At 41.2% G+C, this 23657-nt stretch overlaps 2 protein-coding genes across 4 annotated transcripts; both read left to right on the top strand.

Annotated features, from left to right (window-relative positions):
* Positions 1-32: 32 nt before the first annotated feature.
* On the top strand, positions 33-3252 carry LOC141619748 (uncharacterized). Its single transcript, XM_074436766.1, has 6 exons — positions 33-326; positions 519-757; positions 1101-1410; positions 1515-1607; positions 2092-2179; positions 2792-3252. Exons 1-6 carry the CDS (start codon positions 253-255, stop codon positions 3080-3082), a joined length of 1095 nt encoding a protein of 364 aa, XP_074292867.1. The 5' UTR covers positions 33-252; the 3' UTR covers positions 3083-3252.
* Positions 3253-3485: 233 nt separating this feature from the next.
* Positions 3486-12169, top strand: LOC141619747 (uncharacterized). Of its 3 annotated transcripts, none has more exons than XM_074436763.1 (4): positions 3486-4018; positions 4196-5334; positions 7948-9094; positions 9765-12169. In XM_074436763.1, the coding sequence occupies exons 2-4, from the start codon at positions 4262-4264 to the stop codon at positions 11751-11753; spliced, it is 4209 nt and encodes a 1402-aa protein (XP_074292864.1). In that variant the 5' UTR covers positions 3486-4018; positions 4196-4261; the 3' UTR covers positions 11754-12169. The 3 variants fall into 3 exon arrangements, with proteins under 3 accessions (XP_074292864.1, XP_074292866.1, XP_074292865.1); XM_074436765.1 differs by having other exon boundaries at positions 3553-4018; positions 7948-9073; XM_074436764.1 differs by lacking the exon at positions 3486-4018 and having other exon boundaries at positions 4179-5334.
* The last annotated feature ends 11488 nt before the right edge of the window (positions 12170-23657 follow it).

Here is a 23657-nt window from a genome sequence, read left to right as displayed (position 1 = left end):
CAACTTGAGTATATATATCTTAGCAAATACTTATTGTCTCGTCTCATTATGGCCCCTAGTGGGACAAATATTTATCTTGTAATGTAATGTAATCAATCACGTTGTTGGCAACAAGTATTCGGATGTCGTCAAAACAAACATTCAATAACTAACTTTATTGTACTGTATAAACCAAGCAAAGAGAGCGCGAGATTAAAAAGAGGGGAAAATTGAAAAGAGGAAACCCTAGAGACAGAGTTGAGTTGAAGAAGAATGTCGACTTCCAATTTATTGAGACTCCTTTCCTTTAATCATTTTGCCAACCATCGCATTTTCCACCCTCAATTGTACGTACCACCACTACTATTCTCCTTTTATTTATTTATTTATTTATTTATTTATGATTGATTGATTGATTGATTGAATTTCTGATTTTGACTGTATACTACGGAAACTGCTTACAATGTTTCACCTTTCCTTGTTTATTAAGACCCTCTTAATTTAGGATATTGTTGAATCATATATACTATATATTATAGGTTGAGGAGGAATGGTGTTAGATGTTTTTCACACACCGCGGATGCTTCTGGATTACCTGTTAGATATATTTCTAAGAGACGTCAAGATGTTGATAATAAACAATCCACTTCTTCAGCCCCACACATTTCTCTTCAACACGAGATTCCCTCCATCTCTCATTCCACTGTATTGAGACCCAACACTTTTCAAGGTCTTCCTGTAGATAGTAGTACTGAGGGAAAGATGCTGAAAACCAAGGGTAAGCTGACATTTACGTCCTTCAATTCTAAATACACTACTGCTACTACCAAGGCAGTATCCACCTTTGCCTTTGTTCATCTTCTAACTTGTTGGAATGTTTTATTTTTTCCCTGTGCTGCCAAATCCATACTATTATTAGGTTTTTGATTATGACGGAATATCACAAAAATGGGCTCATCAAACTACCCTCTTTTCTTTCTATTGCTCAGTAGCACTCATTTTACACAATCCTCGATGCAATCATGCATTTTTAATTACAGGTCACCTTTGCGGGACTAGGTTAATGTTGTTATTGTTTTACTTGTTGGGATACTGAACTTGTCATTTTTAATGTCACTAAGGTCCAATTTTGAACCACTGGAACGGCCATGAAAAACAAGACTTAATCGATGAACAACATATAAAAGGCCACAAGCAGGTTGTTGACTGCATCAAAACGGGTCAAGTAGTTGCACACAAGACCGGTGGTCTAAGAGAGGGTACCAAATTGAATGAAGAGTTGGGTAGCGATGGGCTTGTAGATGAAGAATGCATGGAAGCGCCTGAGGAAGTATTCGAGGATCTACAGTCAAACAATACGTATTTCAAAGCTAAACCTGACAAGACTAGACAAGCTGCTCAGAAGTTGGCTGTTCAATTGCTTGCAAGAAGGTTGGCCAACGGACACACATTTCAAATTGCCAATCTCCTATATCCAAAATATTCATCATACTTTAACTACTCCATTTGATGAATTATGTTTCCTTTATTTGCAGGGCATTTACTGCAGTTGAGCTCCGAAAAAAACTTGGTGCCAAGCTTTTTCCTCTTACTGTTGTTGAGGCAGTTGTGCGTGATTTCCAGGACAGGTTGGTCATGATTTTACCTGCGTAGGTTCTCCTAAGTTCTATTACCCCTGTTCCAATTTAATTTTCCCCATTTGGCTTTGTTGGTCAGCCTTTGTCAAACTTTGCTCATCAATTTCTCTAGATATATATACAGGTCAAATATTCGAATTTAAAATTTGTAATCTTTGATTTATCGATTTATATTAGTATTATGTTTTGAAAGTTGTAGACTTGTAGATATGGTAATCAGTGAGAAAATCTCATTCAAAGTCGACATCGTTTGACCACTGAAGTAAAATGAGGAGAATATAAACGAGTTGGGGCAAGTAATATACTTCTTCATATTATGAGAAAGTTCTTGGTCATTAATTTTGGCTGCAGTCTGCACTACGTATTGTGGAATTTAAAATGCATTCGGAAGCAAATTCACATGATTGTGGATATGAGTACTGGATCTTGCTTTGTATCGAGATCTCACTGTCTGTCTTGCTATTGGCTTTGGCAGGGGGCTGATCAATGATGGCCTTTATGCAGAAACATTCTCTCATTCTAGATGGAAGTCCTCAAGTTGGGGTCCAAGGCGAATCAAACAAGTAACCTTTCTTTCTTGATGATTTGTTTGCTCAACATCTTCTTCTTTCCCTTTCTTTTCCATTCGCTTTGGTTTACAAATAGAGACAATGTTACTAGGATAGCTGTACAAGAGTCAGATATGAGGACAGTTTTGATTGCTGAACAGCCATTAGACACTTGAAGGGTGCAACAAATTTTGAAAAACCATGAGCAAGGAGGACTAAAAAGTGTATGGATGGTTCAGTTATGGGCATTGATGAAGAGGAAGGAATATGTGATGGAAATGACGTAGTTTGCTTTTGCTTATTGCTTTGTTGATCGTTGTTCTGTCTCTAGTACTTGTTTGTTCCAAGTTGTCGTTCATGTGAGGCTGGAGCTCTTGGTTGGTTTTAGCAGTTGGGTTTTTAACCAAACTGCTATTCAAAAAAGTATTGAAATGACTGGACTATGTTTTATCCAGTCTACAATCCACAAGTGGAAGTCTAGCATTGTGAGGGATGAAGTATTTGAAGTGAATGGGCGGGCAACTAGTGCCACAATATTGAATACTAAACCATGTATTGTCCAATAATTTGTCATCTAAATCATTGTTGCATAGTGACTAAGATAGGAATGTTTGTTGTTGGATTCAGGCACTTTCAACGAAGGGTGTGAGCGAAGACGATGTGGAAAAAGCAGTAAAGTTAGTTTTTGAGGATTGTGAAGAAGGTGAAGAAAGGTCAAGTGTTAGGCTGTCGAGTTGTTCGCTGCAGCAACTGTATGTGCAAGCATCAAAGCAGTGGGAACGAAGCCATGATGTAGGTGATGAGAAGCGTAAAGCGAGGGTGATTAGGTGGCTTCAGTATCGTGGATTTGATTGGGGTGTTATAGGTAGCATAATTAAAAAACTAGAATCTGATAATCCCCGAGGGATGCGGCGGTAAGCACAAAAACTAGAATCTGATAATGGTATATTTGAAATGTAATTAGGTTGAAGAGAAGAAGAATGATTGTTGTTGTTGTTGTTGTTGTTGTAATGTAAGATGTTTATGAATATGATAGTAGTGTATTGGTTGGTTAATTGTTATAATAATGTGTGAAATGTTTAATATTCGGATATTGGTAGTTGAAACTTGAGAGGGGTTTGGTCTTTGAAAGTGTTTTTGAAATGAAATGAAATGTTTTTACACAGGCAAGAGTTGGTAGTTAGGGAGGTAAGTAAGATGGGAGGTGGAAGAGCAGCATTTGATTGGTAATACTAAGGATTTTGCATAAATAATAATAATAATAATAATAATAAATTAGAGTAAATATGATTTACTGTATGATTTACCGACATGAGCAAGTAGACACACACAACTACACAAGTAAGTAAGTAGAGAGAGTGTTTTAGATGAGAGTAGTGAATAATAATAGTGAAATACCGAGCGGAGGAGGAGGAGGCCTTCCTCTCCAGTCTAACATTTTAAGTTTGACTGAAGAAAAAAAAACACACAGTCACACAGCAATCCACCATTAAGATTTAAGTAATTATTAACCACTCTTCTCTCTCTCTCTTCATCTCCGTCTTCCTTAAATATTTTCCCCCATTAAATTTAAATCAAACCTTGTTTCCCCAAATCAAATCGATTCAATTTGAATCAATCTCCATGTTTACTACTACTTTAAAACACCATTCTTATCTCTCCAATCATTCATCTCCGTCTACGGACTAGATTAGTTTATATTTATATTTATATTTATATTTATATTCTTGGTTTCATCTTCAAAATCACCTTTCTCCATTACCATTAATTAATTAATTAATTAATTAATTATGCTACCTCGCCTGGGCTTCTACTTCTACTTGCCTTTCCGATCATCGTCTTCCTTCCTTTCAGGTTTCTCCTTTTTCTTATCCCTTCCATTACCCCCCACTCCTCTTTTTTCACCACAACTCTCTCTTTTTTTCCCCTTTTTCTTTTTTATTTTCTTATTTATCTCCTGCTTCTGCTTCTGCTTCTACTCATCATCATCATCAACATGTCAAATTAATCTATTTTAATTTGTTGCTACAGAGACTTGAAGATGTGACTCTACTACTTTGACCACCTCAAAACTCTACTGACTTATGTCAAGTCGCAATGAAACTAATACAACCTCAACAAAATCCATCCAACCCTTTTCAACACCCTATTACCAACAGATTTCTAACTCTTCATAATGCTGCTACTCAACAATATCTCGACACTGCTAGAGGTCATTATATCACCGCCCTTTCTGCCCGAATACCGAATAACCAACAACCCCATTCCAATATTTCTGCACCATCACTTGCACCTCACTCTACCTACCACCAACTACCTGAACCTGACCCTGACCAACCACCCTCACCCCCACCCCAACACCAACACCACCCCAACACTGTTTTTGAAATGCAGTTTCCCAAGGCCCTCTTCAATGCCTCCATAAACCAATTGCAGCCTCTCAATTTACATTTCAACCCAACTTTATCTACAACTAACACACCCCAATTGCCTGAAATGGTTGACACACTTGGGGTGGTTATTCGACAAGAAATGCTCACGGTGAATGCTTCCCAACCTCAAGAAGCTCTCATGTCTATTTCTTCAGATATTGGCGATGCTAACGACTCTTTACCTAAGGGAATGCTGGAAACTAGTACTTCTCTACACAAAACAGTCGAGTCTCTTAAGGCCGAGCTTGAGCATTTGAAGAGAGAACATGCCGACTTTAAAGATAATGATCTACTACTCCAATCTGCTCTTAACCCTAATAATGAAGCTCACCTGGCAGAAGAAGATAAATCTAGACATGCATTTCAAGAAGCACTCCAGAACAAAAATGAAACTGATTCCCTCAACATTATTAAGAGTAAAGCTCGTAAAAGGGAACACTGCAGCTTCAACACTTATTCTCAACTTGACAAGAGGCCAAGACTGACCCCTCATATTACTGAAGCTAATGGGCGGACAATGAGTGCCTTGGATGCAACTAACACCGTGCCTGACAGAATGTATACCACCTGTGTCTCAACATCGGAGTCTAGTGCCAGGATCATGAATTCTGAAGATGAGCTTGAGTCATCAACTCAGCAACCAGAGAACTCGAATAACCTACCAACTGCAGAATTGATGGTGATACAACCAAGAATTGAGGCGGATAATTGTGACCGCCTTCCTGAATTTTCCATCAGGTGAGGACTTTCTGGTTTCCTTGTCTTCCCCTACACCCTTTTTAACTTTGAGATTAAGACCATTTTTTAATCTAGTTCCTTTTTTTTGTGTTTCCTTTCGTTATCCTTTCTATCTTATTTTTCTTGTATTAGTCAGCTAAGTTACGTACAATGCAAGGCACTTAGTATGTACCAAGACTACCAACTCATGTCAAAAGGTTATATTACTGGTCATTGTGATTTTCAAGGTATGTTGTTAGCTAACGGTCAAGTGAACATGGTTACTCCTTCCATTTGAAGCCATCAAGTCTCAAATTAATTAATTCCCATTGTAACATAGTTTTCTGATAATAGAATAGAAGGATGACCTTTCTATTGGGGATCGCCCATTGGATTAGAGAAGGTTTTTCTCATTATGATTCAGTGAGAGATAGGACGAAGTAGAAATCAATGTGATCTGGAGCCAAATGCAAGGAGCGGCTTTTGGCTTTAGTAAAAACTTCAACAAAATGGGGAAGGTTTTTTCAGAAAATGTTTTGAAGGTAGACATCTTCTGTCAGCGGTTTTTGAGGGTGTCATGCTTAATACCATTGGTATGCTATAAGAGATAAGAGACCTCCCTAAAAGAATATCATTCAGTTGAAAATATATACAGCAAGCACGGAAGTCATGCTGCCAATAACAAGATAGGTATAACACAATCCAGAGGAACATATTCCACTGTCTTCATCAGCTGCTGGCAGAGCGCCAGTCAGGAAACATTGAGCTTGTATGAAGGACCGTTTAGGTATTGCTACCGTCATTGCTATGTTTTAGAATTAGCATTGTGGGGGCTATGTACAGACTTGACCTGACAACACACTGACAGGCAGATACGCAGATTGTAGTTACTAGTTATGCTGCCTGGAATTACCAAGGTACCTTCCAAACGCACTCGTGTTACATCTGTCTTGCGCTATTAGATGCTGCCAGCCACGATTCCTAATATATAACCGGATTTGACTTTTTGTCAGGGTGGATATTTGTTTGTCTTAAAACTGTTCAATCATTCTGCTAGGTGTGAATGTATATAACTGTCTTTTGTTGAACTTCATCTTGAGTCTCCTGCATTGAACTATCACGTCCTGGACCATATTGTGGGTCTGGAAACGTGTCACCAATGTTTTTTTTAGTTCTGGTGTGAGAAACAACCAAATAGCATTCACAAGTCTCCTTTGCGATGGTCTTAAGTTACAATGGAGGAAAAGTGACCATTTTATGATACAATGTGACCATTTTTTTTATTAAAGTGACCACCAGTTTACTATTAGTTTTTTGGTCACTTTTATAATAAAATGGTCACTTTTTATCCATAGTCTATTGACCAGCATCCATATCAAACGCATGGCTTTCAAATATGGATGATGGTTTATTCTGTTTATACATGTTTATACATCTCCATACCACTACTTGGACAAATGTGAATCTTTTTTTTCGAAATGATGTTTAAAAATAAAAAAATTATCGTTTCGGTTCGGAGTAAAACTTATTTGAAAGTTGGTATCCACCTAAGCTCGGTATATCCCAAACCTAGACCTACCCAACACTTTGATGATCAATCTCCTCTTTTCTCTCACCTCACCCTATACCCCACCATTCAACTATTACATTGCAAGATTTGCAACTACTCCACCAGCACAGTACACCACACCAACCATGAACCACCGTCATACCTCACCCAGACCCATCACAGGAGCTGCCTTATTCCGGCGACATGCCCTACGGCCTCCCTCTCCACCACCATCGTTCTCGACATGGTATAAGAAAATTACGTTTATGTTTAGCTGGGTTCATGTTCATCTTTTGGTCTTGCTTTTTCAATTCAATGGTAAATTGTGTATATTTTAGTGACCCCTCGGCGTTTGATCGACCTTGCCTTTTCTGGAATTGACAAATATGGTTGTCAATTGTCATGGTGATCGTTATCCTTGTTGTTGTGCACTTCATTGGATGGCTGAGTTGTTTAATCATCCCATAATCATCAAAATCATGACATTTATCAAGCTTGGTGGTGGCTTGTTGGTGATGGAGTGGGTTGCATTGTGGGTGGATGGGTGGTGGTGGTATGGACTGATTTTTCGAATGTTTTTGAGTTGGCTGTTGGTGGTGGTCATTTCAGTCGACGTGGTGTCGGGGCTTAGTCTGGTGGATCTGCGGTGGGTCATGCAGTCATGCTGCAGACGGTGGGTAGTGGGGGTGTCCATGTAAGCAGATTGGATGCTGTGGGTGGTGGTCGTGGGAGTGAGCAGAGGCGATGGTAGTTCATGGATTACATGGTGAGGTGGCTGACGATAGGGTGATAGTGTGGTGGTCAAGGAAGGACTAAAGGTGTTTATTGGTGACTGGTAAGTGTATTGGGGTATGGGTCTTAGGTTTGGTTTTCCCATACCTACATGGACACCAACTTGACAATTAGTTTTGATTCCAAACCAAAATAATAATTTTTATTTTTATTTTTATTTTTAAGCATTATTTTAGAAAAAGACTCGATAAATGTACAACTTAACCACTTGGTGATGATTCAGTGTTCTGTGATTATGATTGCTAGTAAACTGATCTTGATTAGTTGAGGAATGTCATTGTTTCTGTCTGCAGAGATTATGTCTTTTCTGCCCGGAACAAGGATATCAGCACTAATTGGCCCTTTTCTGAGAAGAATTTGCAGCTTTGTCTGAAACATGGCGTAAAGAATGTATTGCCTCCTTTCCAGCCTGTGGATTCTTTTAGAGATAACTCAGTGAAAAGATGTTTGGTTGAGAAGAGCATTTCCAGTGAAGAAAGCAATCTTAATGAGAGGCCTTCAGTGATGAAAATTCATCTGGTACGAGACACTGCCATTAATCGTTGCTGGAATCAGGAGTTTGCCGAAGGTTTCAGAGATCTGGATTCTTTTCCATCTGTGCGAGAAAAAGACTTGGCATTCCAGACAACTCCTGTCCTTTGTCAATCTGAGGTGGGGTCGGTCTCCACAAGCAACCTTCCATTGTCTGAGGTTGTCTCTGATGAAAATGAAGCTGCAGCTTCTGCTGCCAACAAGACTAAGAGTTCAGTCTCACAAGTATTTGACAAGAAGCGTAGAACGGCATTGAAATTACCAGTGAACAGTAGGCGGGCTACACCTGAAGATATTACTTCTGCTTGCACGGCTCCTTCAGAAGCAACGGCTACTAAAATCTGCCCTGTTTGTGAAATTTTTTCATCATCTTCAAATACTACTTTAAATGCCCATATTGATCAGTGCCTTTCTTCTCAATCTAGTCCAAACTGGATGAATAATTCCAAGCTAGTTAACCCTAGAATAAAGCCAAGAAAAATGAGATCAATGGTTGACATCTGCGCAACAGCCCCACAGTGCACCTTAGAAGATTTGGACAGGAGAAATGGCTCTAACTGGGCTATAAATCTAGACACTACTTCTGAAGATACTGGATTGCGCATTGAAGGGAGTAATCATAGAGTATCTTCAAGATATACTGTTAATAATTTTGATGATGATTCCGTTTATATTGACTCCAGTGGCAGAAAAATCCGTATCCTTTCAAAGTTCAATGAAACAGTGCCATCATCATTTCCTAAGCCTAGAAAGGATCCAAAAGTGAGGAAGCAATCTAGAAGGGGCAAGAGATCTAATTTGTTTTCTGCAAGTAGGAAGAGGCGTCTTGTGAAACATTTGAAGTATCTTAGAGTCACACGCCAGAAAAAACACCTCTTGTCTCTTAAGGTCAAGGAATACTCTGCTAAAGTACGCTCAAGATTGTTCTTATGATCTGCATCTTTCTTCTTTTTACTTTTTTTTCGTGTGTTTGCTTATATTTATATTGAAATCGTCATGTCTGCCTTGGCAGCTTAGGTTAAATATGGTGATATTGTGAAGAGAGCTATATGCTCTTAAATTATTCATGTTTGTCCAACGTGAGTGGAACTCTGTTGCTCTTTAAAATGGTAATATAGTAAAGGGAGCAACAGAAATGTTCTTAAATTATTTAATGTTCGTCCAATGTGATGTGGGACTCTGTTGCTCTTCAAAATTGTGCTTGTCAGGTTGTTTTTTTTTACTTTAAAAGTCCCTCGTATGACTTGGTTTGTCTTACTGAGGTATGCTAGAATTTTGTCCAATGTTCTTCCAGCATTTCTAAGGGCCTTTTTTTTCAATTTTATTAAGCTGAACTCATTTCACATAAACATATTTTTTCTAACGTTCTAAACAATAATGGAATTCTCTGAACTTTTTTGAGCGAAAGAAGTTTCAGAGAACATGCTCTAAGTGTTATTTTCGTTACATTTAGAAGTTTTACCTTTTTTTTTTTTTTTTTTTTTTTTTTTTTTAAATCAGCTGCTGCAACTACGTGTTCCAGATGAATATTTGTGGTTTAATTGAAGTGTATAACCTAATACATGTTCATCATCCACAGGCTTGTGCGGCTGAAAAGGCTACATGTGCAGGTCATGAAAGCCACATGAAGCAGCAACCAACTGGCTCACTTGGTAATGGACTCGAAGCTCAAGAGCAGAGGAATCAAATAGTTCCTGACTCTTCAGGTGGATGTACATCCTCCTTTGCAAAGAAAAATGACCCTGAAGCTACTACCACAGTCTGCAGGTATGACTTGCGGATGAGGAGCGATCACAAAGTCACCGGGAGAAAATTTGCTAAAAAGCTTCCACATTTCCCAAAGAAACCTCTGTGTTCCATCCAGCAAAGCATGAGAGCAGAGCACAGGAGTTCGGGTTCTTCTTGTGGAAAGACAATGCATAGTCCACTAAAAAACAAAATCCAAGACAACAAACAGACGATCCTGGTACCCTTGAAGTTTCGGGATCCTGGCTTCAATGGGGAAAGCACCAAAAATTGTGTATGGAAGTCTTTGGAGTCTGGATCAACTCCAGTGCGTTCACTTGAAAGAGAAATTGAGATTCAGTCCGATGCCGTACTTACTGCTGGAAGCTGTAAAATATTACATAGTTGCCGGACCAACTCATTTGATGAGATGAGATCCTGCAATTCAGAGACTGATGCACGGTCAAATGACACTGGAGATCAATCTGGTGCCGTGCAAGGTTGTAGTCAGAGTGGTTTAAGAGACACAAATAGGTTTAGTGAGTGTGGTGGTGGCGCCCAATGTAATTATGGTTTTGCTGGATCTGCTGAAACAGGGCATGGGGAAAAGGATATTGATGATCCTGATTTATCTACTAGTTTGGCTTTTGAAGAAACTGATATCAGTTTAAACCCGTCTTTTGATCCTGAGTTGCAGAAGGTTGCTGATGTGTCTACGCTTCTCTCTAGCACAATGCAGTGTACAAACAAATTTCAGAGTCCGTTATCCCAGGATGGGTCAAAGGGTTATCTTCCTCAACATGATCTGGTGGAGGAGCAGATGTTGTATAGAGATGTATCTGCCACTGAAAGATCAGAGCTGAAGATGGGAAATGGCAATTTCAATTTAATGGAAATTGACCCAATACTCATACCCGGACCACCAGGATCTGATTTACCTAGTTTCAGCGATATGGGCTCTGAAGATCTGCAAACGAGCTCATCAGCCTTGGAACATTCTTTTGGAGATGGAGACAATGTGGTTAATGGGGATTCATCAGATTCTCTTTTTTCGGCAGCATCCTCTATTTTCAACCTGGGTGTCACAAATGATCATGTTTATCAAGGATGGTTCGGTGCTAGTTCACCATTGGATACTTCGACGGTATTTTCAAAATCCACAGCTGTCAAAACTGAAAGAGTTGCTTCTATTGTTAATGATTTAAAAGAAGGCCAGGGCAGAAGCCAGCAATGCTGCTGTTCACGGAAGGAAGCGATTCCTTGGAGTGCTGCTATGAATATCCAAGAATCTGAACTTCTGGTGCAGAAAATGTCATCTTTGGTGGCCTTCCCTGGAGAAAAGTACACCTATTCAAGTTTGACTAAATGGCCATATGGTCAAGATGACACAATTTGTCGGAGTATAGAGTCAGAGAAAGTAGTCGATTCTGGTCATACCTCACATCAGAATATCACGTCTGTTCAATCCCTAAGAATTGGGGACTCTGATTCTTCAACTCCTGCTCCAATTCTTAGGTTGATGGGTAAGGACTTAATGGTAGTCAACAACGAGGAAGATGATCCTTCACTGGTCCCCGCAGCTCAAAATGTGAACCCGAACTCTGAAACCTCTTCCAAGCATGACGTAACTTGGGAGCATCACTCCTCTCAAAGTCCGGCTCTTATTGGGCCTCTACCGTATGTGCAAGATCCATGTACTTTCTCTGTAAAATGCTTTGATGTTGGGCCATCAAATATGATAAACAGCTCTGGGAGCCCAAACAGTACATCTGGTGACACGTACATCAACAACCCCGTGCATCCTAGGTTGGGTATCCATGGAACAGCTCCTCTGAAAAGGTGAGGAAGACGATAATAGATTTATATTGAAGATCATACGACGTAGTAACACATTGTCCTCTTCCGATCATCTTACCATGGTCAGTTTTGTGCAATTGGTATTAATCGTGCTGTTCTTACCACTGGCTGAAAAGGATGAGGTACTTATTATCCCTGTAATAGTAATTAAGGGTAAAAGAAGCAAACTTAAATCCACAAGGAGAAAGAATAAGGTTTGATTTGCTGAACAGTGATTGTACTTAAACTGCACTACTGCTTCTTGAGTCTTGTGACGGTTTATATGCAAAATCATATGGCTATGTTGTTTGTAGCAGTGACCCTGGTATACCAAGTTATTGTGTTACAAGCATATTAGGCAGTTGCTATGATATAATGCAAGTATTGAAGCTTTTGCTTATTGGAGGCCTGGACTTGTTTGAATGTGTAGCCCACAACAGGATCAGTCTACAAACAACGAGAAGGCTGCCAACTGCCATCCATCCTGAATTGGTCTTTCGAATTAGAATCTGGATCCTCTCCATTTCCACTCCAATACACATACATCATATTATAGATATCTCATTTTCATTCATTTACCTTTTTCTACTCAAGTACATTTACAACCACCCGATCTATCAGGAATTGGATTCGGGCTATTGAAAAGTAATGGATCTCCATTTATGTTGAGAAAATGGAGAGGATCCTTGCTCATTTGGGGCTCAAGCTTAATAGGGTAACTCCTGAAGTAAATCTGGTCACGTGGAAGTAAGCCTGTTCCTATACGACCTCCAGAACAGCTCAAATTGAAGTGTAAAAAATACACGGTTTGCGGGTTTACGGATCCCCGAAGCAAAAATGTCCAGAAATCGCATAGAAGGTTACTCATGCCAGATAAAGCGGCCACAAAAATTTTGAGGAGGAACAAAGAACATTTGAGGGTGCCGATATGCGATAAACCAACCTTGAATGAAATTCGGATAATCATGGAAAAAATGGATTAATACTTGGTATTTAGGGATAAAACTTAATAGAGTAACTCCTAGAGTAATCCCGGACACGTGGAAGAAAAACAGGGAGAAAAAAACATGGTATGATATGACCTCCCGAAAAGCTCAAATTGAAGTGTAAAATACACGATTTTCGGGATGACTGGGTCCCAGAGCAAAAATATCCAAAAATCGCACCGAGGATTACTCATTCCAGATAAAGCGGCTACAAAAATTTTGAGAAGCAATAGAGAACATTTGAGAGTGTCGGTATGCGATAAACGAGGCTTGAGTGAAATTCGAATAATCATGAAAAAAATGGATTAATACTTGTTATTTGGAGCTAAACTTAATAGGGTAACTCTTGAAATAATCTCGGACACGTGGAAGAAAAACCGAGAGAAAAAGAAACCTGTTCCGATACAACCTTCAGAATAGCTCAAATTGAAGTGTAAAATACACGGTTTCTGGGTTTACAGAGTCCCGAAGCAAAAATGTCCAGAAATCGAACACAGGGTAACTCATGCCAGATAAAGCAGCCACAAAATTTTTGAGGTGCAACAAAGAACATTTGAGGATGCCGGTATACGATAAACAAGGCTTAAGTAAAAATCGGATAATCATGAAAAAAATGGATTAATACTTGGTATTTGAGGATAAAACTTAATTGGGTAACTCCTAGAGTAATCACGGACACGTAGAAGAAACCATGAGAAAAAGAAACAGTGTATGATATGACCTCCCGAACAGCTCAAATTGAAGTGTAAAATACACGGTTTTCGGGATGACAGGGTTCCGGAGCAAAAATATGACTCCTGGAATTACCTCGGACACGTGATTGAAAAACCGGAAGGAAAAGAAATGTGTCTGGTACGACCTCCCGAACGGCTCAATTTGAAGTATATAATACACGGTTTTCGAGATTACAGGATCCCGGAACCAAATCTCCGGAAATCACAGAAAAGGTTCCTCAAATCAGGTAAAGAGGCCACACAAAATTTGAGGAGCAACGAACGACATTTCTATATGTCGGTATGCGATAAAACAACATTCGTCGAACCTCGGATAATTGGATTAATACACGTGATTTGGAGCTGAAACCGAGTAGGTTAACTCCTGAATTTACATCGGACTCGTGGTAGTAAAACCGGGAGGAAAAGAAATGTGATCCGGTACGACCTCTCGAATGGCTTAAATTGAAATGTATAATACACGGTTTTCGAGATTAAAGGTTGCCGGAAACAAATTCTCCGAAAATCACGCAAAAGGTTCCTCAGATCAGGTCAAACGGCCATGCAAAATTTCAGCACCAACGGAGGACATTTATGGATGCCGGTATGCGATAAACCAGCATTCATTGAACCTGGGGTAATCGTGAAAAATGGATTAATACTCGTTATTTGGGACCGAAATCGAGTAGGTTAAGTCCTGGAATGACCATAAACATGTGGTAGAAAACCGGGAGGGAAAGAAATGTGACCCGATACGACCTTCTGAACGGCTCAAATTGAAGTGTATAATACACGGTTTTCGAGATTACTAGGTCCCGTAACAAAATTCTCCGAAAATAAAAAAGAACGTTACTCTTTATTTAATAGTGGCAACACAAAATTTGAGGAGTAACAGAGGACATTTGGGGGTGCCGGTATGCGGTAAACCAGCATTCGTCGAACCTCGGACAATCGTGAAAAATGCATTAATACTCTTTATTTGGGGCTGAAATCGAATTTAACTCCTGGACTTACCCCGGATACGTGGTTGAAAACTCGGGAGGAAAACAAATGTGATCCGACACGACCTTCCGAACGGCTCAAATTGAAATGTATAATACATAATTTTCGAGATTACAGGGTCTCGAAAACAAATTCTCCGAAAATAACACAAAAGGTTCCTCGGATCAGGTCAAACATCCATTTAAAATTTTAGCACCAACGAAGGACTTTGTGGATGCCGGTATACGATAAATCAGCATTCATTGAACCTTGGGTAATCGTGAGAAATGGATTAATACTCGTTATTTGGGGCTGAAATTGAGTAGGTTAACTCCTGGAAAAACCTCAGACACGTGGTAGAAAAACCGGGAGGAAAAGTAATGTGATCCGTCAGGGATCGAAGTCAAGAGTTTGCTTGGACTCACACTTACAGAGGGGAGCCTAACAGACTGATCCCGAGCCTCATCTAGACACCTAACTTCCCCTGACCTCGGACGCGTGATAAAAAAACCGGGAGAAAAAGAAACAAGGTCCGGTACGACCTCCGGAACGGCTCAAATTGAAGTGTAAAATACACGGTTTTTCGGAATTCCAGGGTACCGGAACAAAATTTTCCGGAAATCGCGCAGAAAGTTCCTCGGGTCAGATAAAGCGGCCACGCAAAATTTGAGTAGCAACGGAAGACATTTGGGGGTGCCGGTATGCCATAAACCAGCATTCGTTGAACCTCGGATAATCGTGAAAAATGTATTAATACTCGTTATCCGATGCTGAAATCGAATAGGTTAACTCCTGAAATGACCTCGGACGCGTGATAAAAAAACGGGAGAAAAAGAATCAGGGTCCGGTACGACCTCCTGAACGGCTCAAATTGAACTGTATAATACACGGTTTTTCGGGATTCCAGGGTACCCGAACAAAATTCTCCATAAATCGCGCAGAAAATTCCTCGGGTCAGATAAAACGGCCACGCAAAATTTGAGTAGCAACGGAAGACATTTTGGGGTGCCGGTATGCCATAAACCAGCATTCGTCGAACCTCGGATAATCGTGAAAAATGTATTAATACTCGTTATCCGAGGCTGAAATCGAATCGGTTAACTCCTGAACTGACCTCGGACGCGTGATAAAAAAAACTGGGAGAAAAAGAAACAGGGTCTTGTACGACCTCTCGAACGACTCAAATTGAAGCGTATAATACAAGGTTTTTCGGGATTCCAGGGTACCCGAACAAAATTCTCCGGAAATCGCGCAGAAAGTTCTTCGGGTCAGATAAAGCGGCCACGTAAAATTTGAGTAGCAACGGAAGACATTTGAGGGTGCTGGTATGCCATAAATCAGCATTCGTCGAACCTCGGATAATCGTGAAAAATATATTAATACTCGTTATCCGAGGCTGAAATCGAATAGGTTAACTCCCGAAATGACGTCGAACGCGTGAAAAAAAACCGGGAGAAAAAGAAACAGGGTCCGGTACGACCTCCAGAACGGCTCAAATTGTAGTGTAAAATACACGGTTTTTCGGAATTCCAGGGTACCGGAACAAAATTCTCTGGAAATCGCGCAGAAATTTCCTCGGGTTAGATAAAACGGCCACGCATAATTCGAGTAGCAACGGAAGACATTTGGGGGTGTCGGTATGCCATAAACCAGCATTCGTCGAACATCGGATAATCGTGAAGAATGTATTAATACTCGTTATCCGAGGCTGAAATCGAATCAATTAAATCCTTAAATGACCTCGGACACGTGATGAAAAAACCGGGAGAAAAAGAAACAGGGTCCGATACGACCTCCCGAACGGCTCAAATTGAAGTGTATAATACACGGTTTTTCGGGATTCCAGGGTACCGGAATAAAATTCTCGGGAAATCGCGGAGAAAGTTCCTCGGATCAGATAAAGCGGTCACGCAAAATTTGAGTAGCAACGGAAGAGATTTGGGGGCGCCGGTATGCCATAAACCAGCATTCGTCGAACCTCGGATAATCGTGAAAAATGTATTAATACTCGTTATCTGAGGCTGAAATCGAATCAGTTAAATCCTTAAATGACCTCGAACGCTTGATAAAAAAAAACGGGAGAAAAGGAAACACGGTCCAATACGACCTCCCGAACGGCTCAAATTGAAGTGTATAACACACGGTTTTTTTGGGATTCCAGGGTACCGGAACAAAAATTATCCGGAAATAGCGCAGAAAGTTAGTCGAGTCAGATAAAGCGGCCACGCAAAATTCGAGTAGCAACGGAAGACATTTGGGGGTGTCGGTATGCCATAAACCAGCATTCGTCGAACCTCGGTAATCGTGAAAAATGTAGAAATACTTGTTATCCGAGGCTGAAATTGAATAGGTTAACTCCTAAAATGACCTCGGATGCGTGATAAAAAAAACCGGGAGAAAAAGAAACAGGGTCCGGTACGACCTCCCGAACGGCTCAAATTGAGGTGTATAATACACGGTTTTCCAGGATTCCAGGGTACCCGAACAAAATTCTCCGGGAATCGCGCAGAAAGTTACTCGAGTCAGATAATGCGGTCACGCAAAATTTGATTAGCGACGGAAGACATTTGGGGGTGTTGGTATGCCATAAACCAGCGAACCTCGGATAATCGTGAAAAATTTATTAATACTCGTTATCCGAGGCTGAAATCGAATAGGTTAACTCCTGAAATGAGCTCGGACGCGTGATAAAAAAACCGGGAGAAAAAGAAACAGGGTCAGAGGACGACCTCCCGAACGGCTCAAATTGAAGTGTATAAAACACGGTTTTTCGGGATTCCAGGGCACCGGAACAAAATTTTCTAGAAATCGCGCAAAAATTTACTCGAGTCAGATAACGCGGCCACGCAAAATTTGAGTAGCAACGGAAGACATTTGGGAGTGTCGGTATGCCATAAACCAGCATTCGTCGAACCTCGGATAATCATGAAAAATGTATTACTACCCGTTATCTGAGGCTGAAATCGAATAGGTTAACTCCTGAAATGACCTCGGACGCGTGATAAAAAACCGGGATAAAAAAAAACAGGGTCTGGTACGACCTCCTGAACGGCTCAAATTGAAGTGTATAATGGACGTGTTTTCGGGATTCCAGGGTACTGGAAAAAAATTCTCCGGAAATCGCGCAGAAAGTTCCTCGGGTAAGATAAAGCTGTCACGCAAAATTTGAGTAGCAACGGAAGACATTTGGGGGTGCCGATATGCCATAAACCAGCATTAGTCGAACCTCGGATAATCGTGAAAAATGTATTAATACTCGTTATCCGAGGCTGAAATCGAATAGGTTAACTCCTGAAATGACCTCGGACGCATGGTAAAAACCGGGAGAAAAAGAAACAGGGTCCCGTACGACCTCCCGAACGGCTCAAATTTAAGTGAATAATAGACGGTTTTTCGGGATTCCAGGGTACCAGAACAAAATTCTCCGGAAATCGCGGAGAAAGTTCCTCGGATCAGATAAAGCAGTCACGCAAAATTTGAGTAGCAACGGATGACAATTGGGGGTGTCGGTATGTCATAAACCAGCATTCGTCGAATCTTGGATAATCGTGAAAAATGTATTAATATTGGTTATCCGAGGCTGAAATCGAATCAGTTAAATCCTTAAATGACCTCGGACGCGTGATAAGAAAACCGGGAGAAAAAGAAACAGGGTCCGAAACGACCTCCCGAACGACTCAAATTGAAGTGTATAATACACGTTTTTTCAGGATTCCAGGGTACCGGAACAAAATTCTCCGGAAATCGCGCAGAAAATTCCTCGGGTCAGATAAAGCGGCCACGCAAAATTTGAGTAGCAACTGAAGACATTTGGGGGTGCCGGTATGCCATGAACCAGCATTCATCCATGGCTGAAATCGAATAGGTTAACTCCTGAAATGACCTCGGACGCGTGATAAAAAACTGGGAGAAAAAGAAACAGGGTCTGATACGAGTAGAACCCCCCGAATTGCTCAAATTGAAGTGTATAATACACGGTTTTTCGGGATTCCAGGGTACCAGAACAAAATCCTCCTGAAATCGCGCAGAAAGTTACCCGAGTCAGATAAAGCGGCCACGCAAAATTTAAGTAGCAACGGAAGACATTTGGGGGTGAAGGTATGCCATAAACCAGCATTCGTCGAACCTCGGATAATCGTGAAAAATGTATTAATACTCGTTATCCGAGGCTGAAATCGAATAGGTTAACTCCTGAAATGACCTCGGATGCGTGATGAAAAAACCGGAAGAAAAAGAAACAGGGTCCGTTACGACCTCCCGAACGGCTCAAATTGAAGTGTATAATACATTGTTTTTCGGGATTCGAGGGTACCAGAACAAAATTCTCCGAAAATCGCGCAGAAAGTTACTCGAGTCACATTAAGCGGCCACGCAAAATTTGAGTAGCAACGGAAGACATTTGGGGGTGTCGGTATGCCATAAACCAGTATTCGTCGAAACTCGGTAATCGTGAGAAATGTAGAAATACTTGTTATCCGAGGCTGAAATCGAATAGGTTTACTCCTAAAATGACCTCGGACGCGTGATAAAAAAACCGGGAGAAAAAGAAACACGGTTCGGTACGACCTCCCAAACAGCTCAAATTAAATTCTATAATACACGGTTTTTCGGGATTCCAGGGTTCCAGAACAAAAATCTCCGGAAATCGCGCAGAAAGTTCCTCGGGTCAGATAAAGCGGCCACGCAAAATTTGAGTAGCAACGGAAGACATTTGGGGGTGCCGGTATGCCATAAACCAGCATTCATCCATGGTTGAAATCGAATAGGTTAACTCCTTAAATGACCTCGGACGCGTAATAAAAAATCGGGAGAAAAAGAAACAGGGTCTGGTATGCCCCCCTGAACGGCTCAAATTAAAGTGTATAACACACAGTTTTTCGGGACTCCAGGGTACCGGAACAAAATTCATCGGAAATCGCGCAGAAAGTTCCCCGGGTCAGATAAAGCGGCCGCGCAAAATTTGAGTAGCAACGGAAGACATTTGGGGATGTCGGTATGCCATAAACTAGTAGTTGCCGAACCTCGGATAATCGTGAAAAATGTATTTACACTCGTTATCCAAGGCTGAAATCGAATAGCTTAACTTCTGAAATGACCTCGGACGCGTGATAAAAAAACCGGGAGAAAAAGAAACAGGGTCCGGTACGACCTCCCGAACGACTCAAATTGAAGTGTATAATACACGGTTTTTCGGGATTCCAGCGTACCGGAACAAAATTCTCCGAAAATCGCACAGAAAGTTAACTGAGTCAGATAAAGCGGCCATGCAAAATTTGAGAAGCAATGGAAGACATTTGGTAGTGTCGGTATGCCATAAACCAACATTCGTCGAACCTCGGATAATCGTGAAAAATGTATTAATACTCGTTATCCGAGGCTGAAATCGAATAGGTTAACTCCTTAAATGACCTCGGGCGCGCGATAAAAAAACCGGGAGAAAAAGAAACAGGGTCCGGTACGACCTTCCGAACGGCTCAAATTGAAGTGTATAATACACGGTTTTTCGGGATTCCAGGGTACCGGAATAAAATTCTCCTGAAATCACGCAGAAAGTTCCTGGGGTCAGATAAATCGGTCACGCAAAATTTGAGTAGTAACGGAAGACATTAGAGGTGTCGGTATGCCATAAACCAGCATTCGTCGAAACTCGGATAATCTAGAAAAATGTATTAATACTCGTTATCCGAGGCTGAAATCGAATAAGTTAAATCCTTAAATGACCTCGGACGCGTGATAAAAAAAAACCGGGAGAAAAAGAAACAGGGTCCGATACAAACTCCCGAACGGCTCAAATTGAAGTGTGTAATACACGGTTTTTCGGGATTCCAGGGTACCGGAACAAAATTCTTCGGAAATCGCGCAGAAAGTTACTCGGGTCAAATAAAGCGGCCACGTAAAATTTGAGTAACAACGGAAGACATTTGGGGGTGTCAGTACGCCATTAACCAGCATTCTTCGAACCTCGGATAATCGTGAAAAATGTAATAATACTCGTTATCTGAGGCGTAAATCGAATCGGTTAACTCCTGAAATGACCTCGCACGTGATAAAAAAATCGGGAGAAAAAGAAACAGTGTCCGGTACAACCTCCCGAACGGCTCAAATTGAAGTGTATAATACACGGTTTTTCGGGATTCCAGGACCGGAACAAAATTCTCCAGGAAATCGGGCAAAAATTTCCTCGGGTCAGATAAAGCGGCCACGCAAAATTTGAGTAGCAACAGAAGACATTTGGGGGTGTCGGTATGCCATTAACCAACATTCGTCGAACCTCGGATAATCGTGAAAAATGTATTAATACCTGTTATCCGAGGCTGAATTCTAATAGGTTAACTCCTGAAATGACCACGGACGCGTGATAAAATAACCGGGAGAAAAAGAACCAGGGTCCGGTACGACCTCTTGAACGGCTCAAATTGAAGTGTATAATACACGGTTTTTCGGGATTCCAGGGTACCAGAACAAAATTCTCCGGAAATCGCGCAGAATGTTCCTCGGGTCAGATAAAGCGGCCACGTAAAATTTAAGTAGCAACAGAAGACATTTGAGGGTTCCGGTATGCCATACACCAGGATTCGTCGAACCTCGGATAATCGTGAAATATGTATTAATACTCGTTATCCGACGCTGAAATCAAATCAGTTATCTCCTGAAATGACCTCGGACACGTGATAAAATACCGGGACAAAAAGAAACAGGGTCTGGTACGACCCCCCGAACGGCTCAAAATGAAGTGTATAATACACGGTTTTTCGGGATTCCATGGTATCGGAACAAAATTCTCCGGAAATAGCGCAGAAAGTTCCTCAGGTCAGATAAAGCGGCCACACAAAATTTGAGTAGTAACGGAAGACATTTAGGGGTGCCGGTATGCCATAAACCAGCATTGGTCGAACCAAGGATAATCGTGAAAAATGTATTATTACTCGTTATCCGAGGCTTAAATCGATTAGGTTAACTCCTAAAATGACCTCGGACGCGTGATAAAAAACCGGGAGAAAAAGAAACAGGGTCCGGGACGACATCCCGAACGGCTCAAATTGAAGTGTATAATACACGGTTTTTCAGGATTCCAGGGTACCGAAACAAAATTCTCCGAAAAGCGCGCAGAAAGTTACTCGAGTTAAATATAGCGGCCACGCAAATTTTGAGTACCAACGGAAGAAATATGGGGGGTTCGGTATGCCATAAACCAGCATTCGTCGAAACTCGGATAATCGTGAAATATCGAATAATACTCGTTATCCGAGGCTGAAATCGAATAGGTTAATTTCTGAAATGACCTCGGACGCGTGATAAAAAAACCGGGAGAGAAAGAAACACTGTCCGGACCGACCTCCCGAACGGCTCAAATTGAAGCAATGAAACACGGTTTTTGGGGATTCCGGGGTACCGGAACAAAATTCTCCTTAAATCGCGCACAAATCAACTCGGATCAGATAAAGCGGCCACGCAAAATTTAAGGAGCAACGGAAGACATTTGGGTGAGCCGGTATGCCATGAACCAGCATTCGTCGAACCTCGGATAATCGTGAAAAATGTATTAATACTCGTTATCCGAGGCTGAATTCGAATCGGTTAAATCCTGAACTTACCTCGGACACGTGATGAAAAAACCGGGGGAAAAAGAAACAGGGTCTGGTACACCCCCCGAACAGCTCAAATTGAAGTGTATAATAAACGGTTTTTCGGGATTCCAGGGTACTGGAACAAAATTGTCCGGAAATCGCGCAGAAAGTTCCTCGGGTCAGATAAAGCGACCACGCAAAATTTGAGTAGCAACGGAAGACATTTAGGGGTGCCAGTATTCCATAAACCACCATTCGTCGAACCAAGGATAATCGTGAAAAATGTATTAATACTCGTTATCCGAGGCTGAAATCGAATAAGTTAACTCCTGAAATGACCTCGGCCGCGTGATGAAAAAAACCGGGAGAAAAAGAAACAGGGTCCGGTACGACCTTCCGAACGACTCAAATTGAAGTGTATAATACACGGTTTTTCGGGATTTCAGGGTACCGGAACAAACTTTTCCGGAAATCGCGCAGAAAGTTACTCGAGTCAGATAAAGCGGCCACACAAATTTTGAGTAGCAACAGAAGAAATTTGGGGGTGCCGGTATGCCATAAACCAGCATTCGTCGAAACTTGGATAATCGTGAAATATCTATTAATACTCGTTATCCGAGGCTGAAATCGAATTGGTTAATTTCTGGAATGACCTCGGACGCGTGATAAAAAAACCGGGAGAAAAAGAAACACTGTCCGGACCGACCTCCCGAACGGCTCAAATTGAAGTGTATAAAACACGGTTTTTGGGGATTCCGGGGTACCGGAACAAAATTCTCCTGAAATCGCACACAAATCAACTCGGGTCAGATAAAGCGGCCACGCAAAATTTAAAGAGCAACAGAAGACATTTGTGTGAGCCGGTATGCCATAAACCAGCATTCGTCGAACCTCGGATAATCGTGAAAAATGTATTAATACTCGTTATCCGAGGCTGAATTCGAATCGGTTAAATCCTGAACTTACCTCGGACGCGTGATGAAAAAACCAGGGGAAAAAAACAGGGTCTGGTACACCCCCCGAACGGCTCAAATTGAAGTGTATAATAAACGGTTTTTCGGGATTCCAGGGTACCGGAACAAAATTGTCCGGAAATCGCGCAGAAAGTTCCTCGGGTCAGATAAAGCGGCCACGCAAAATTTGAGTAGCAACGGAAGACATTTAGGGGTGCCGGTATTCCTTAAACCACCATTCGTCGAACCAAGGATAATCGTGAAAAATGTATTAATACTCGTTATCCGAGGCTGAAATCGAATAGGTTAACGCTTGAAATGACCTCGGCCGCGTGATGAAAAAACCGGGAGAAAAAGAAACAGGGTCTGGTACGACCTCCCGAACGGCTCAAATTGAAGCGTATAATACAAGGTTTTTCGGGATTCCAGGGTACCAGAAAGAAATTCTCCGGAAATCGCACAACAATCAACTCGGGTCAGATAAAGCGGCCACACAAAATTTGAGTAGCAACAGAAGACATTTGAGGGTGCCGGTATGCCATAAAGCAGCATTCGTTGAACCTCGGATAATCGCGAGAAATGTATTAGTACTCGTTATCCAAGGCTGAAATTGGATCGATTAACTTCTGAAATGACCTCAGACGCGTGATAAAAAAACCGAGAGAAAAAGAAAGAGGGTCCGGTACGATCTCCCGAACTACTCAAATTGA

Source organism: Silene latifolia, chromosome X (assembly GCF_048544455.1).
Source record: "Silene latifolia isolate original U9 population chromosome X, ASM4854445v1, whole genome shotgun sequence".
Taxonomy (NCBI): domain Eukaryota; kingdom Viridiplantae; phylum Streptophyta; class Magnoliopsida; order Caryophyllales; family Caryophyllaceae; genus Silene; species Silene latifolia.
This window is presented reverse-complemented; position numbering and strand designations above follow the sequence as displayed.